The sequence below is a fragment of the Haliaeetus albicilla genome, chromosome 3 (genome assembly GCF_947461875.1).
Source record: "Haliaeetus albicilla chromosome 3, bHalAlb1.1, whole genome shotgun sequence".
Classification (NCBI taxonomy): Eukaryota; Metazoa; Chordata; class Aves; order Accipitriformes; family Accipitridae; genus Haliaeetus; species Haliaeetus albicilla.
The window spans coordinates 63,067,228-63,082,699 of NC_091485.1; the positions used below are offsets into that span (position 1 = coordinate 63,067,228).

General features: G+C 39.7%; 1 protein-coding gene across 4 annotated transcripts; it reads right to left on the reverse strand.

Annotated features, from left to right (window-relative positions):
- Positions 1–194: 194 nt before the first annotated feature.
- DSCC1 (DNA replication and sister chromatid cohesion 1) lies at positions 195–14,922 on the reverse strand. Of its 4 annotated transcripts, none has more exons than XM_069779958.1 (9): positions 14,635–14,922; positions 12,528–12,696; positions 9,976–10,110; positions 6,897–6,987; positions 5,432–5,570; positions 4,400–4,452; positions 3,025–3,179; positions 2,320–2,468; positions 195–1,519 (listed from the first exon to the last, which is right to left on the reverse strand). In XM_069779958.1, the coding sequence occupies exons 1-9, from the start codon at positions 14,802–14,804 to the stop codon at positions 1,411–1,413; spliced, it is 1,170 nt and encodes a 389-aa protein (XP_069636059.1). In that variant the 5' UTR covers positions 14,805–14,922; the 3' UTR covers positions 195–1,410. The 4 variants fall into 4 exon arrangements, with proteins under 4 accessions (XP_069636059.1, XP_069636058.1, XP_069636061.1 ...); XM_069779957.1 differs by having other exon boundaries at positions 3,025–3,182; positions 14,635–14,872; XM_069779960.1 differs by lacking the exon at positions 14,635–14,922 and adding an exon at positions 14,389–14,499 and having other exon boundaries at positions 3,025–3,182.
- Between the last annotated feature and the right edge of the window lie 550 nt (positions 14,923–15,472).

A 15,472-nucleotide genomic window follows, 5' to 3' on the forward strand; every position in this document is an offset into this window, starting at 1 on the left:
GAACCTTCTGGTGCTATCAAAAGGACCACAGCTGTTGAAACCAGACAGTGAACAAGGCAATTCTTCCTGGCAGAGCGCCACCCTTAGAACCCAGCTGAGTCTCCACACAACTGGGTCACACACCACACTTGTACAATGCAGACATGGGGAGCACTGGGAACTGATCTTGCATCAGTGCGCAAGAATAAGCAGAGTTCAGGAAGTAGGTTTTATTCAGCTTTTTATCTGTAACAGAATTCCAAGGATACACACATCCACCTGAAGAGTTACATTTGATTTATAGTTTCTTTCCTCTCCCTGCTAACCCTACATTTGGCATGCTAGCAGTTCCAAGGTTTTTCATACCTTACATCTGAGTCTGATGCAGCAAATGCTTTTTGTATAAAAACTCTACAATTGTTAAGTTTAAAAAAAAAAATATCTGAAAAATGCCTAATATTAAACTCCGGTTCACTGACATGCAAACAATCCTTTTTAATGATTACAAAATTTCAATTTCAGGCACTCCACTTTATGACAATATCATAGAAAAATCCTGTTTCATTGCTCTACACAGAGTAATATTCCACCTTAAGTTTTCAAGACACAATTTCTATGTCCAGTTATTTGCCATAACAAAGTTTAAAAAAAAAAATCGTATTACAAATTTTATAAGCTTTCTTTAAAAAGCAAAGGTAGTCTTCTGTAAAACATTAATTCTACATCAGCTACATTCTAATGGCAGTTCATAGGAAGGTCATAACGCAATGTCCAACTATTCTCTCATATCTTCACACTTGACTGCAATTTGGTTTTTTTGTAATATTTAAAAAGGCAACTCTGCCAAGTGTTAAAGTGTCAAGAGCTCGTGCCAGTATTACTCACAGACATGACTACAAAAAGAACCACCTTCCAAAATTAAGACTAGTGTAGTCTCCGTCAGGAATAATCTGTTCATGAGCTTGTCAAAGTCTGCAGTATTCAAAATGTCAACACTGCCATGAAATCTTAAAGAATGCTCACTAATGGGCAAAAGACTAAGCATTCCATTTTGCTGTTGAAATCAATTCAAGTGATTCAATTAATATCAAGGAGGTTTTAATTTTTAATTTCAGACTTCAGTTTACGGATAGACAGGTAAAGTATATTCAAGAAGTAGCTTGACTCCTGGCATAACTACAGACACAGAGGAAAAATAAGGTGGGCAAAGGAAGGTGGGCATCAGTTGATGACACTATAGTTTCTTAGAAGAGGCAAGCACCCTCACATTCTACTTAGCTGAGCAGAAAACAGAACTCGTTCAAGAAGCTTAGCTGCTTAATCTCAAGAACATTGTATAATACCAGTTGACAACTCCTTTCCCCAGAAGGCAGCAACAAGCAACATTCACTGTTACTCCATTCAGTACTCCAGTTCTTAAAACAATACTTGTTATGAGATGGGTCTTCTAGAATTATAAACTTTAACACCATTCTGCATTGAGGACCGAGCGTATTTTGTCAGAAGAGCACCAACTGTCTGCTTCTCTGCACATAAATCTCTATAGAGGAAATAAAGCAGATGACATTGGCATTAGAGAGATTCTCATACAAAATGAATCCATGAAATAGTTGTAAATATAGCAATAAACTGGATTAGGGTATTGGAAGGAAAAATAAACCCCAACAAACTACTACCGTTAACTGTCACATAATGCTTTAAATTACCTAAAGTTTAGAATTTGGCTTGACATTTCAGCAACAGGCAAAACTATATTATTTACTTCAGAAACAAGGATTTTGGTTTTTAGCAGGACTGGTTGGTTTTTATTATTACTCCTCTCAAATGGGTTTTCAATCCAGCAAAACAGTTAGCTTTGAACTACTTAATTATATTATGGTAAATTTAGAGCCACCCATAAAGGTTTGATACAGTTACTTCTGGGTTACCATCTGTATCTGCTCACATGTATCATGGCTGGGCCTTCCACATAGCACTGTAGTGTAAGGGTTAACCACCAAAAGAACAAAGGACACGGTATAGGAAGCACTATGGCTCTATAGTTCTTGTGTTATAAATATGGAGGCTGATAATAAATGTCAGGAAGTTCATCCTTTAAGTCTGCCTCGATCAAATAAGACAGAGTTATCGCCCACTTAACTTTAGTAGGAGCAGCTTTTTACACAAGTTTAAATCCAACAAATGTAGCTACAGTTCCCAGTTCTATTCATATAGAGTTTGTATTCATTTAAAATGGAAAGTATAATATTTGAGGCAATCATAGCTGCTAAGAAGTCAGCTCTGCAAAATGGGGAGAATATAACACTAATTGTATCTTAATAAAAAGAAATATATCCTTACTGTATATAAGGGGTAATATCCTCTTCTGTCCACTTTTCCCGTATGCTGAATAAGCTGTTGAATCTTTCCTGATTGTCTTCAGGTAAGTCTTCTACTTTTAGCAGAAAGATGGTCTCTGGTCTTGAGCTTTTATCCACAAGAGCCAAGCCCTGTACATCAGCACCAGAGAGAAAACGTTAAGTAAAGACAAAACAATTAAACTTCCTTCTTTCTGGCAATAATCCATACAAGTTGCCCTTTGCACCTCCGAAGCCTTCTAAAACAACACTACTAGAGGCAAAGTGAAAAAGTATCATAAAGGCGCTGTATTACAGGCAGTATTTATCACTTCCTTTATGACAAGGAGGGAGGGGAAATCCATTAAGTCCCAACATCTCTCTACATCCTTTGAGCAAAACGATTTTCATAGTGCTTGCTACTCTACTGCCTGTCACTACAGCCTGCTCGACTTCTGCTTCTGTTCTAGTTACAAGTATTAACTGTACAGCTGCAACTTTTCTTCAAACAGTGAAACATGCCAGACTTAGAGAAACCTGAATTGTCAGGATTCCAGACTACCGGTGCTCACAGAGGACATCATACGTACTTTAACTCGAAAGGTGACAGAAATAACACAATCAATCTCCAGTAATCGATAAAATCTACGTATGACACAAGTCAGTTAGCCTACTCATGGAAGGATCTGTACTGCTTTATGGTTTTTACCTTAAGCTGATCAAGCCTTGTTGTCATTCCCTCAGGGACGCTTTGTTGCCAGACTTCGTGAAACTCCGATAGATTGAATTTAACTGCATTTTGCAAAAGCATTTGTGCTATAGCTCTGCATATTTTATCTTCATGCATTTCAAAGTAAACCTCCCCTGCTGAGAAACAAAAACCAGTGTATATTAGGTTCTTGCTTTTTGATAAAAAACAGAGAACAGCCTCTTATTTCCATTCTGTTCTACAGTCTTCTACAAACCAAGTATCCTGTTTTTTCTTTTCCTCAGGGAGTAACCTGACCTGGTATTACTTTGCATAAATGATGGTACTTCTCATTTGCAAGAGCAGATTAAGCAGAAAATTATGTGTGTGTGCAGCACTGCCCAAGCCACAATATTCATTCATATCAATTGATATATATATATCCTTCCCCCAATATCTCCTTTTCCCCTTTCCACAGTAACACTGTTTTTCCTACAGCTTTCATTCCTGTTTCTGAACAGCTTGTATATAGCGTTTGCTGTCTGTGGTTCAACAATTAACCCAAAACATTCACTTCCGTAATCATCCTTATAATATTAGATGATTAAGGGAATAAGGAGAATTTATTTTCATTCTCACTACCTTGACTAAAATTCTCTGAGCAATGTGAGGCATAAACACGTCCTTCCACTTTTTCAGTCATCTGGACTTCCTGCAACTCAATCCTGTTCTTTGTGTAACCTGCCTAAATATACCAAAACAACAATCTATGTCACTCCAACTACTTTCCTGTGTCCTTTAAGGTTGAGTGCAACTCCTACTTCAGCCAAAGGTGAGATGAAAGCAACTGTGAAGAAGAATTCAGATTAAGGCACTGAAATACTATGTCTATATGTTAGATGGCCAACGGAGATTTAATCAATACAATCAATGGATCTTGTGGTGCAGTTCAAGGGACCAAAGACAGATGTCTACTTCAGGCAAGCTGAATTCAGGGAGATCTACATGCCACTGACTATTCACAATAGCACAATTAATTGCTTAAACATGTGGTATGTGAGACCTCCCAGAATATCTAAAGAGAGATTCCATCTAAATTTTACAAGTGATCTGTCTTTAGTCACAAAATTATGGCTTGTAGAAACCTAGTAAGTCACTTTGGGTACCTCTGATAGTTCCTGATTTTTCCCTAGTATCTTGTACAGTTTAATAGTCCTTTTTCCTATGAAACTTTCTCCAAGAATTTCACTGATTTTTAGCTCACTGTTTGCTCCCTCCTTTTACCGGCATATTAGCAAATGCATTTGTTTGGGCCACCTGCACAAAATCTGCATTTACTCATGAATAACTCTTTCCTTTATGCAAAATTAAAATATGTATGCTTTCCCAGACTTACCATCATCGATGTATTTCCTTCCATAGCTTAAAAGAGTATGTTCTATCATCTCCCTGGGGGAAAAAAAAAAAAAAAAGGAAAAAAAATTAGAAATCAAGTCTTAAAACTGTTCATTAGGACATTACAGAAACAGTTACCAAGAAGATGAAGGAACAGGTAGAGGAAAAAAAAAATGAAGGAGAATGGAGGATGGGAGACATCTTCATGGCTGAAATGAACAAATTGATAAGAACTTAGAACTAAGTTAAAAGAGGACAAAAGGAGACAAAAAGGACAGATGGGAGTTAATTCAGCACGTCACCCCCGAAAGTCTCTTCCACTTTCTGGTTATAACTAGTAAAGACTAAAAGGTGTAAGGAGAACAAGGAAAAGAGATTCTTGTGATGTCACTTCTTTCCAATGAGAAGCAACACAACTCACAAATTTGGCAGTTATTTATCCCTTACTGAACAGGAGGCATTTTTCTAAAACTATGGCATAAGATTACCACCTAAGTACAGACACTAACACTAAAGCAAGATTTCTTTTTGAGCCAAAAGCCAAATAAATGGAAAATGCTACATATTGTAAACTTAAGACTTTGTTTGAATGGCAATCTTAAATTATTTCATTACTCCAAATGGCAGTACAACCAACTCTTACAATCTGAATTCAGTATTATACCAGAAAACATACAACCATCTCAGACATTACACAAGAGCTAAATTGAACATTTTTGGCTAGCTATAGCTTCAGAACAAGTATTTCAAGATGGCCAGCAATTTACAGCTTAAGTACATGCTACTTCCACCATTTACAATTCAGCAGTAATATTTCTACTACCGAATCAATGGAAATATTACCAACATACACTAAAATCAGTTTACTAACCTGTCTGCCTAAACTACTAATGCCCTTGTGTATTTTAGAGCCACAGTAACTAGAATCTAGAGTTACAAGACTATAATTCTAATAAATAATTAATAATGTTTGTAATTAGTAATAGTTAATAATAATTGTAGACAATTTTAAGTACTAAAAGTAATTGCTTACCTGGGCTCTAAAGATCCAAGTTCCTCAAGGCAGGTACGTAAAGGAACCTTACTTAAAGACCAGGACTCTGAGTCTATTAGCTGAGTCACATGATTCAAGAGTTTCATCTCATAGTCAAATTCTAGAATTCTCCAAAATCCTGCCAAATGAAAAAACACAAAACAACGTTAGAAGGAAAACATTGACACCTTATTTCTGTTCCCCTGAAGATACATTACAGGAGTCTGGACATTTAAGTCACACCTTCACAAAGTACAGCGACAGCATTCTGTGCTTTTCAGGATTAAAACAGAGAAAAAGAACAGAATAGTAAGAGCAAATGTAAAGGAGAAAGAAATAAAATAATCTCAATTATTCATAACTGTTTATGTAGATTAAGTGACACAGATACAAAGACATTACAAATCCCATCCCAAGATGAATCGGACCTGGAAAAACTAATAATTAATTCAGGCACAGAGGTGCATGAACAGAACTGATTGCACTGGGCCTGCAAAGTGGCAGTTCAGGTCCAGCCAAGTTCACAGAAATCCAGATGTGACAAAGCACGGATCTGGTACAATGATGCTGTGCAGCAGTAAATAACAAGGAAAGTCATCTGTGAGATCCACCTATCTAATGGGACGGTATAGAGTAGATGGATCAGCAGTCTTCCCAGTGGTGCTCAGTGATGGGACAGGAGGCAACAAGCACAAGTTGCAAAAAGGGAAATCCCAGCTGGGTATCAGGAGAATTTTTTTCTCCTTGCAGATAGTCAAACACTGGAACAGCCTGGACAGAGGTTGTGCAATCTCCACCCTTGGAAATGCTCAGAACTCAACCAGCCAAGGCCCTGAGCAGCCAGCTCCAAGTTGGCCCTGTTCTAAAGCAGGGGTTTGGACCTAACAACCTCCAGAGCTCAGTTCTGCCCTATGTTATTCTATGACTCTAGGACTGCTATCACCTCGCACCCAGGTGAGGGTTTGGGCTTCGCCAAGTATATGATGAGTAGGACCTGTCCCAAGGTGACACACTTGTTCCAGCCTTGCCTGACACAGTAGGGAGACTTCCAAGATAAACCCTGTCTGGGAGGAACAAAAGACTATGAAAGGCCTGGAGTTACTTAAGGATCAGCTATTTTTGCCTCTAGAACTGCAGAAAGCAGTACCCACTCATCCATGAAAAGGGCAACCAGCCAAAAAATATTCATGCTATAGGTAGGATACTCTGATGCCAGTGTTTGTAGCAGCAAAGAAGGAATTACCCTGGGAAGAGCCAGACTGCTCAATGCCTGCTCAGTTTTATCCTTTTGATCAGCTTCATAGCAGCGGAGGAACTATGGAAGCAGATCTTAGTACTTTCAATTAACTTGCACCTTGAAAGATGAGGATGTGGAATGGGCCTTAGAAAAAGGAGACACAGATACTTTGGGGATAAAAGCAGGGTTATTTCCTTATAGGCAATAATATTAGTTAGAGACAAATACCTTCGATTTTGCAGGCATCTATAACCTGCAATTGGTGCAGTATTTCTTCTTCACTTGCTTGAATCAGACTTAACAAATCTTCTGTTGTATACTGCAACAAGGAAAGAAGGAAATAAAACAGGTTATCCTTACTCCTCCTTTGCTTCAGCAAGCATGCTAAATGCCTTAATAAGATATAATGAAAGAAAAACTTAGAAGATTGATGGTTTTTTCCCCAGACTCTGAATTTGTTAATGTTTACCACATTCTCTGAAACCTTTCCTGTAACTTACAACATTTTCTCAAAGGGTTATTGAATATAAAAACCAGTCTAACCACAGGGAAGTCTTTGTGCCATGCATAAGTAATATACCTGTATTCCCAGGATGTCAAACTAGTGTAAGTAGGCATCGTAAGTAAAGCATCACAGCAAGAATGAAAAGTGAATGTGTTCTGTCTTCCCTAAACCACATATTTTAATCTGTAAGATTCAAAGAAAAGGCAAAACAAAAATCACTTATCACTTTTGGATAGAAGTCAGAACTCCAACTTAGTACCTCCACTGAGTGAAAGTCTCCTCCAGCATGACCTCAACAGTTAGTGTTGTGTTTTGGTGTCTGCTAACTGATTAGCAGACATGTAGCACAGAGCCAGCCACAGTACATACAGCTCCTTGCAGAACAGTTACTTGCTGAGATGGAAGGGTGCTGTGGATACTCTGGTAAAGATTTAGGAGACATAGGAGGAACAGAAGGTATCATGAGGACCGAAGTAAAGGGAAGGAACGCCAGACAAACCCATAGGAAACAGGGCTTCATTAATTCCTTTATTGACCTTGCAGCCCTTTTTAATTGCCTTACAGCCTTTTTAATCAACTCAAATATTAAAGTTTTGTTGATTATAGTGTAAGAATATTTCCTATCAGAAAAGAAAAAAATTGGATTAAGTACTTGAGATCTGTTAGACTACAGGAACACAAATGGAACAAACCAACACTAAGTTTGGAACATCCACATGTTAAAGAAGCATTTAATAAATACAGAAAGGTCTCCGCTTCCTGCTGTGCCATTCCTATTAGACAGTATGTTGAAACATCATCAGGCCAAGCAGCACTGAACTCACATCAGTATTTCAGCAAGGGATGACCACAGTATATAGTACTTAAAAAAAACACTGCTAGCAATTGAGACCAAAAATATTCCCAGATCAATATGAAAGTGTGTTTGTGACTTAGATACTGCCATTCAGATAACACCTTGCACAGGAGTCCTTGGCATTTCTTCCCCCTCTGAGGCCTGGCTAGCACTCCAACAGCTTTTTTTTTTTTTTTTTTTTTTTTTTAAGAAATTACTGCTCTCAGCTCTGATGCTTTTGTCAGCTGCATCACCCTTGCAAACATAAAATGGAATGGGTTGACTTGCACCATGTCCACACCAGCAATTTCTAGATAATCTATTCAATATGTTTTTTATCCTTAACACTGATGCATGCGATCATTTCAGTATGCCTTGTCATTTCACTGTAAAATCCAGGATTTTAATTTGGTGCATCCTGAACAAGCTGTGTACTAGCCCATTTATAAGTTTTCCTGTAGTTTGTTAATTCACATCACTATGCAACAGCCTTCCTTATAGTGCTATAGTTTCTTATGGCTCTTTTGCTGTGGTTCTCTGCATATGATACAGTACTGAAAACTGTAAGAAGCTTACAGTAAACCACCAAAAGAGAGTAACTTGTTTTCAAACAGCTTACAGGTGGCTTATTAGTTGCCAGCACACAATAAATATTAAGTGTAAGCAAACAACACAGTGGAAATCTTTACTACACATGCATTGTTTGAGAATCCAATGAGAATTACTCCCACAGGAAAGACAGCTTTCCCATGGAGAGCTTTCAGATTCATTTAAAGTTCCACCAGTGGCAAGATAAAATTTGTATACATTTAGATCAGATATATCTAGTTGCTCTCCAGTAAGCTAATATAGGAAATATAGTCTCCTTCAAAACAAACAGAGAAGATCAGTCCTCAAACTAGGCACTAATGTTTGGCAAGACATTGACATATTTCTATAATATTCGTTCAATATTGTCAATAAATATTATTGCATGTGACATTTTTTGCATTGCTAGCATTTGTCAATGCTTATAATTTCTGGACAATTTAAGCCCTTTTCCCTTTGCCATCCCTTACTTTGCTGCATGTACTTCTATGCCTAGACCAGAGTAGGTGGAAAAAGGCAATGCTGGAGGAAAGATTCTGAAACTGATCAGAAATTAGTGTGTTAATCACCCATAAAGAGAGAGGCAGCATTTCTCTCCAAGGGAGAAAAGTAATATCCAAGCACATACAAATGATTTGTTGGTATCAGCTTCAGCCAAGCCTTAGTGTAAAATACTTTGGAGCAACCATTTCTGTTTTTTAAAGTCAAAAGGAAAACCAACCAAACTAACAAAACCCCCAGATTTTTATCAGCCTTTTATCTGAGATCATATGCTGCACAGTCCAAATATCTCCATTACTCTTTAGATCCTAAATTGGATTTCCTGGAAACATAAAAGGGCAGGAGGACAGGATTTTATCTGTGCTTTCCCTTCTTGTAGTGTCAGTCTTATTCTCTGTCTCATATCATCCTTGTCATTCTCTGCAACTCCCTGTTTCTCCTTGTCATCATAAATTACTGATTGGCAAGTGACTTGCACATGGGTGTCCTCTGACCTCATACTTTGCTCATACATGACATGTCATACTTGACAGCCCCAAAGGAGGAAAGGCTGCATTATACCTTAGTAGACATATAGCTCTCAAAACTTAGAAAAGGTTCTCAAGACTGTCTTCAAGAAACTTCCCATATAAAAAGTGAAATCCCCAGTCTCTTTCGGTGCCCCTCCTTTTCCTCTTTTTACTAAAAAAAGATGCTTATCTGCTACTCAGTGGAAGTGCTAATAATTACCAACTTGTTTAGAACAGTAGGCTTAAAAAATCGACTCAAAGCAGCACTGTGAAACATGGGAGGAAAGGCATTTTTCTAGTTAAGAATGTATCTTCACTTTAATTTGCCCATTACCAATTACAAGAAAGTAGCTTACGTAGCTGATTTACCTTTGAAAATGTCAAAGTCTGATCTTTCCGACTATCTGGCCCTTCATATGGATCTTCCATTAAAAGCTTCCTCAGTTTCTTCAGTTTTGGTCGACATCTCCTTAATTCCCAATAATTATTAGAGAAGCCAGCAATCTACAAGAACAAGCAGTGACTCTTAAAACATTTTAATATAGCATTTGGATTCAAAGCAGCTTACCAAAATTATCAGCAACATGTGTTAACCTGGTCACTGAGAACAAGAGTTTATTAATAGGGTAATTACTTTAAAGATGAAACAATCATTGTAATATTTTCAATAAAAAAAGTTCACCACAGGCAATGAAGAATAAAAATCCACTACTGGTTGATAAAAATATGTTCATAGTGCATATGACAAAGGGAACAGCTCACCTCCACATGCAAATGATAGAATATCACCATGGGATATATTCCTGCACAATTCTTGTCAACATTTCTTTTCCTCTTAATACTAAATTATATTACTGCCATAAAACCCCTCCTATATTATGAGGGGGTTTCCATCTTCCTCACTTCTTCCCATGCTTGGGATCTACTTCATGGTCTTTTTACACCTTAATGAATCATCATAAACAGACATTAATGAGACAGAGCTACATTTGCACACAACTAAAAAGACATCTCTGTTCCTTACTCTGATTCAACACACAAATTAAAAGCATGCAACAGGAAGCTCAGGTGTAATTGATTCAACAGGACTAATCTAATAAAACTTTACTTTCAGAGCAATCCTGAGGTGTTTCACAGGGTACAGCCTGGGTTTACTAGAAGATTCTCTGAAGAGGACAGCGTATTGGAGGCCTTTCAGCATTGTTTCTGCTATCTACCAAACCAACAAAAGCGGGTACAGAATGGCAGAGGCAGAACAGGCACCTGGTTCATGACTCCTGACCCAACCACTAGCCCCCTTGTAAAAAAGCCTCCACGAAAAAGCATCCAGATAGTACTTTCCAATACCCTAAATGCTTTACTAGGCTACTTGTTTTTTTTTTTAAAGGTCATCCATTAAAAACACCCCAAAACTTTAAAATAATGTTCCATTTAAACCAACTATAAACAAACCACCTATATGTAGAAGTCCTATCCAAATTCTAAGACAAAGAAAGCTCTCAGTTTTTAATCTAACTATTCCATAGCTTGCTTGGCACAAAATTCAGGTAAATACTAATTTCCTGATAAACTTCTAAGCTTTTCTTTCCCTCCATGTCAAATAGCATTTACCTAAGTGTTAGATTTTTTTTTCCTGCCAAGTTCTTTTCTGAGCAATTTGGTAATGCTGCACAGGAAAGAAAATAAATAATTCTAATTTATAATCCAAAGCTCGTAACTGGAGCTGGTCTGCATGAGGTGAATAAAACATCAGATGCTTTGGCTGTGAGTATTAGCCTTGCAAGTGGCACAAAAAGCAGCACCAAGACTACAGAAGAGCAGTGAAGCCCCAAAATACTAAGTCAACATAGTATCTTTTGCTATGTTTCATAATTTGCAGTGCCAATACACTAGGTACAGTTTTTGAAAACACTAAGAAAGCTCTTAGAAATACAACTCAAAAAATAATTCATAAGCAAATCACATTTATATTATATTGGCATGCATGACTTCAGAGAACTAGTGAGATCATTAAACATAACAAGAAAAAGAATATGGGAGAATATTACTTTCTCATTAATCTACTTTAGTTTGAATTAACTTTTTCTATTAGCTGAACTGCTGACCTCACAAAAGAAATTATGTTGTTTTGATTTATTATGTTCATCTCAGGACAAGCAGGATTACTCCTCAGTGATGTCATTATATCCATTACAGCAAATAATGACCTAGTAATAATATTTGCCTAACTATTTTTAGTAGAATTCTATTAACTATGCTTCAGAAGAGCAGTGAACAATGAATTCTTTAAACTGAGAACTCTATAATCATTCACTCCAACAAATCTTTCCAGATGGTAGTTGAAAGAGAGGCCACCTTTGAATATATTTCTGTATTTAAAAAAATAATATTCAGGCATGACATGGTATAATCTGCCTTTTGGGGAAAGCACTCCTAAGAATCAATTTGAAAAAAGCTTATTTTAAAAACAGCTGCTATAAGAAATCAGATTTTCTCTGAAAGCTTTTAATACCTACCGCAAGTAATTACTATCCACTGAAAATAAACCAAAATTTTAACTTCTTAGAAACAATAATTATCATACATTACGGATAAAGTTCAGTTGCCTAAAGAAGGGCCCCAGAGCCATTTTGGACACCCTAAGGTATAGCCTGCCCCCTGTGTATAAAGCGTATTTATAAAGACATCCTCCTGGGGCTGTTCAATATACAAAGAACCTACAGGAGACTCATGTCCTTCTGCAGTGGCAGCTCGTAGCTAGACCAATACCACAAGGCATCTAAAATGGCATTAGAAGCCTATGTTTAGGCAACTGAATACCAGCTGGGTTTCACATGTGCATCTTGGATAAAATACAAGAAATTATAGAGAATAAGAATGTAGAGAATTAAAGCAAACAAACAAAACCCAGAAAGACATACCTGTGAATGAATAACATTACAAGATGCTTGATCTGCTTTCAGCTGTTCTGGAGTTTTGCAACCAGGAATAAACAGCAGCATATTTGAGGTATCTGCTATTTTCATGTCATAAGTTTTATCTTTGCTGCACAACACTGCTTGTTCATCCTTTTCACCACGGATTACTAGGCTGGAAAAAAAATAGCACCAAAATAAAGATGCATTTTTACCTCTATTTCAGGATGAACACCTATTAAACTTGTCTGATATTTTTTCACATTTATACATTGGTAAAGAAGTTACAAACTGCAGTTCTATTTGGTAGCAGCAGTCACAGTAAACCAAAATATAAAGACGTAATTGTCAATTAATCTAAATATCTTAACACTATGGTTTTTTCCTCTCCTCTTTTGAGTTTTTGCACTCTGAAAGACGAGCATTCAAGGTTTTCTGCAGATCACGGTCAAACCACTTCACCTGCCTATTCAGATGACCCCCCTAAAACACTGATGAAATGATGCTTAAAGCCTGAACTAGTTCACTAATCTTAGAAATTAGATTACAACTACAGTTGTTTTTTAATAAGGACTGAAACTAGCCCATTGTGAGACAAGAAAGCAAACAGAAATTGTGTCTGTTGTGCAGTGCCCTTCAGATAATTCTCTCTCAAAAGCATATACATTTTCTTGCAAGTAATTCCACACAGGAAATAAGAACATCTTCTAGAACATTTCAGTACAAAGAATCAATGCAAACCCCCTCTTCAGCTCACATACTTGATTAAATAGAGATTCTTAGTGAGGATGTGATAATACTGAAGCAGGACCACAACAAGGGAACATTCAGTTCCTCCCAGGCTACACTAAATTAAGTGCTCTTGTTCGATTTAATGAAACTGCTCATCTTGCTTCTAAAAGCCTGCATGCATGAACAGAGCTCAGCTGTGCCACAAGCAGTCCTCAGCAGGAGTCAGGCCTCCAACCAATGACACCTTACCAATGTTGCACTGAGTGTGACCAGGCTTAATAACATACATCTCTGAGGACTATTTTCTTTAGAGGGAATTCTAATATTGTATCATTTTAAACATTTTTATTATGTTATGTCCCTGGCATTGGAGCCAAGGAAGAAATTTTAGAACAGTACCAAAAACGTATCTAGAATCTGTTCTTGGTCCAGAGTTAGATGTCACATAACCATCCCACCAAATGCCTATGCTAATATTGTACGTCCTTCGCTGTTCCGCTTGTCTAACTTGTAGGCACCCTGACGTCCACCTGATGTCAGGAGTTCCAGTAAGAAAAACTCAAGAGGCCAGAGGGATTCTTTTACAGACATAATCTCCTTTCCCAAACACAAATTTTTAGGCATCTATCTTTATATGCCCGGCAAGAAACTCTCCTCAGTTTCTGCTAGAAATCTCATGAGAAGCCATTTTTCCATACGTAAAAAGTTAAAAAAATGCCAGAACAGTCCTCAATACAACAGCCTACAGAAGTGGGAAACCTTAGCAATAAAGTTGCTACTCTGATCAGATTGAGTAGGCAGGGAACAGGAACTGAGCCTTGTTACTGACTCACACCGTAACAACACATGAACCATCCCCTATCCCATCTTTTGTTTTTTAATGCGCACAACAGTTATTTCACTGAAACAATCTAAACGTGTTGTAACTACCCATCATAAAGTGCTGGTTATGTTCGCTTTGTCCAGCTTATTTTAGGCGGTGGCAGCTTTTAATTTCCAATGTAACTGAGCCAGGTTTAAGGGACAGTTACGCCTTCACCCTCTCAGAAGAATTAAAGTCTGGGAAAAGCGCCGTTTAAGAGCCACGCCAGCTAACGAACGCTAAAGATGAGACCCATCCGACTCTCCCACTCACGGCGAGGCGGAGATGCGAGGGTGGGACAACTCCAGCCTTCCACCGCCGGTCCCTCAGCCTGCCCCGGTGCCTCAACCTGCCTCCGATCGACGTCCCGGGGCTGGCGGGGGGGGGGGGGTGTCGCCGCCGCCCGGGCCGCGCTTCGCCTCAGGGGGCCGCGTCCGCGGCAAGCTGAGGCGAAGCGCGGCCCGGGGGCGGCGACACCCCCCCCCCGCCCTCCAGGGGGCGCCAAAAGCCCGCCCGTACCTGCGTCCCGCCTCCAGCTCGGCGCAGAGACCCGGCTCCAGCTGCAGCAGGCAGCACTCGCCGGCGCCGGCCTGCGGACCGAAACTGAGGCAGTGCGCGACCGGCAACAGTTCCGCCGGGTTCAATTTCGCCGTCCGTAACGTAGCGTCTACCTCCGCCCGGCTCCGCATGGCGCCCGACGGCTCGAGCCGCTTCCGAAAAGCCGCGCCGCACCAGTCCCCGCCCACGCCGAGGGGCGGGGCGGCCGGCGGTGAGGCGGGCGCCGGCCGGGTGGATTCGATGGTTGCTCGCTCTGCGGCCGGCCGTGGTCGGCGGGGCGGGCGGCAGCAGTCCGGGTTTACGCTGAGGGGAATCGCTCTCCTCAGGCGCAGCCGGTTCCCGCCCGGCGAGGCCCGGCCCCGCTCAGCTCGCAGGGGTGCCGCTCCTACAGCGGGTCTGATCCCGATTTCTGTCCTGCTGCACTAGAGCCGGGCTGGGCTGCAAGAAAATACCTCAACGTGCCAATAAAATGCCATAAAAATCCACAAAATGACCTAAATAAAATATATCTGTAAAATACAACAAAAAGAGGCCCAGTATGGGAGCCCCTGCCCAGCTCTGACTGAGGCAGCACCCTCTAGGTGTTTCCTTGAGACCAGAGTGTGAGAGCAAGGGTGGAGAGAGAGAGGCCGACCCTCCGAGCCGCCATTACGGGGCCTGGCTGTGGCTGGGAAGACACAGGGTGAGGCAGCTGCAGGTGGGCACCCACTGGCATCACCCACCCTGTCAGGACAGCTGTGGGGACAGTCTGACGGATGGCAAGTATCTGCTGGCTCTCGTCTCCTTGTGATCCCTTAGG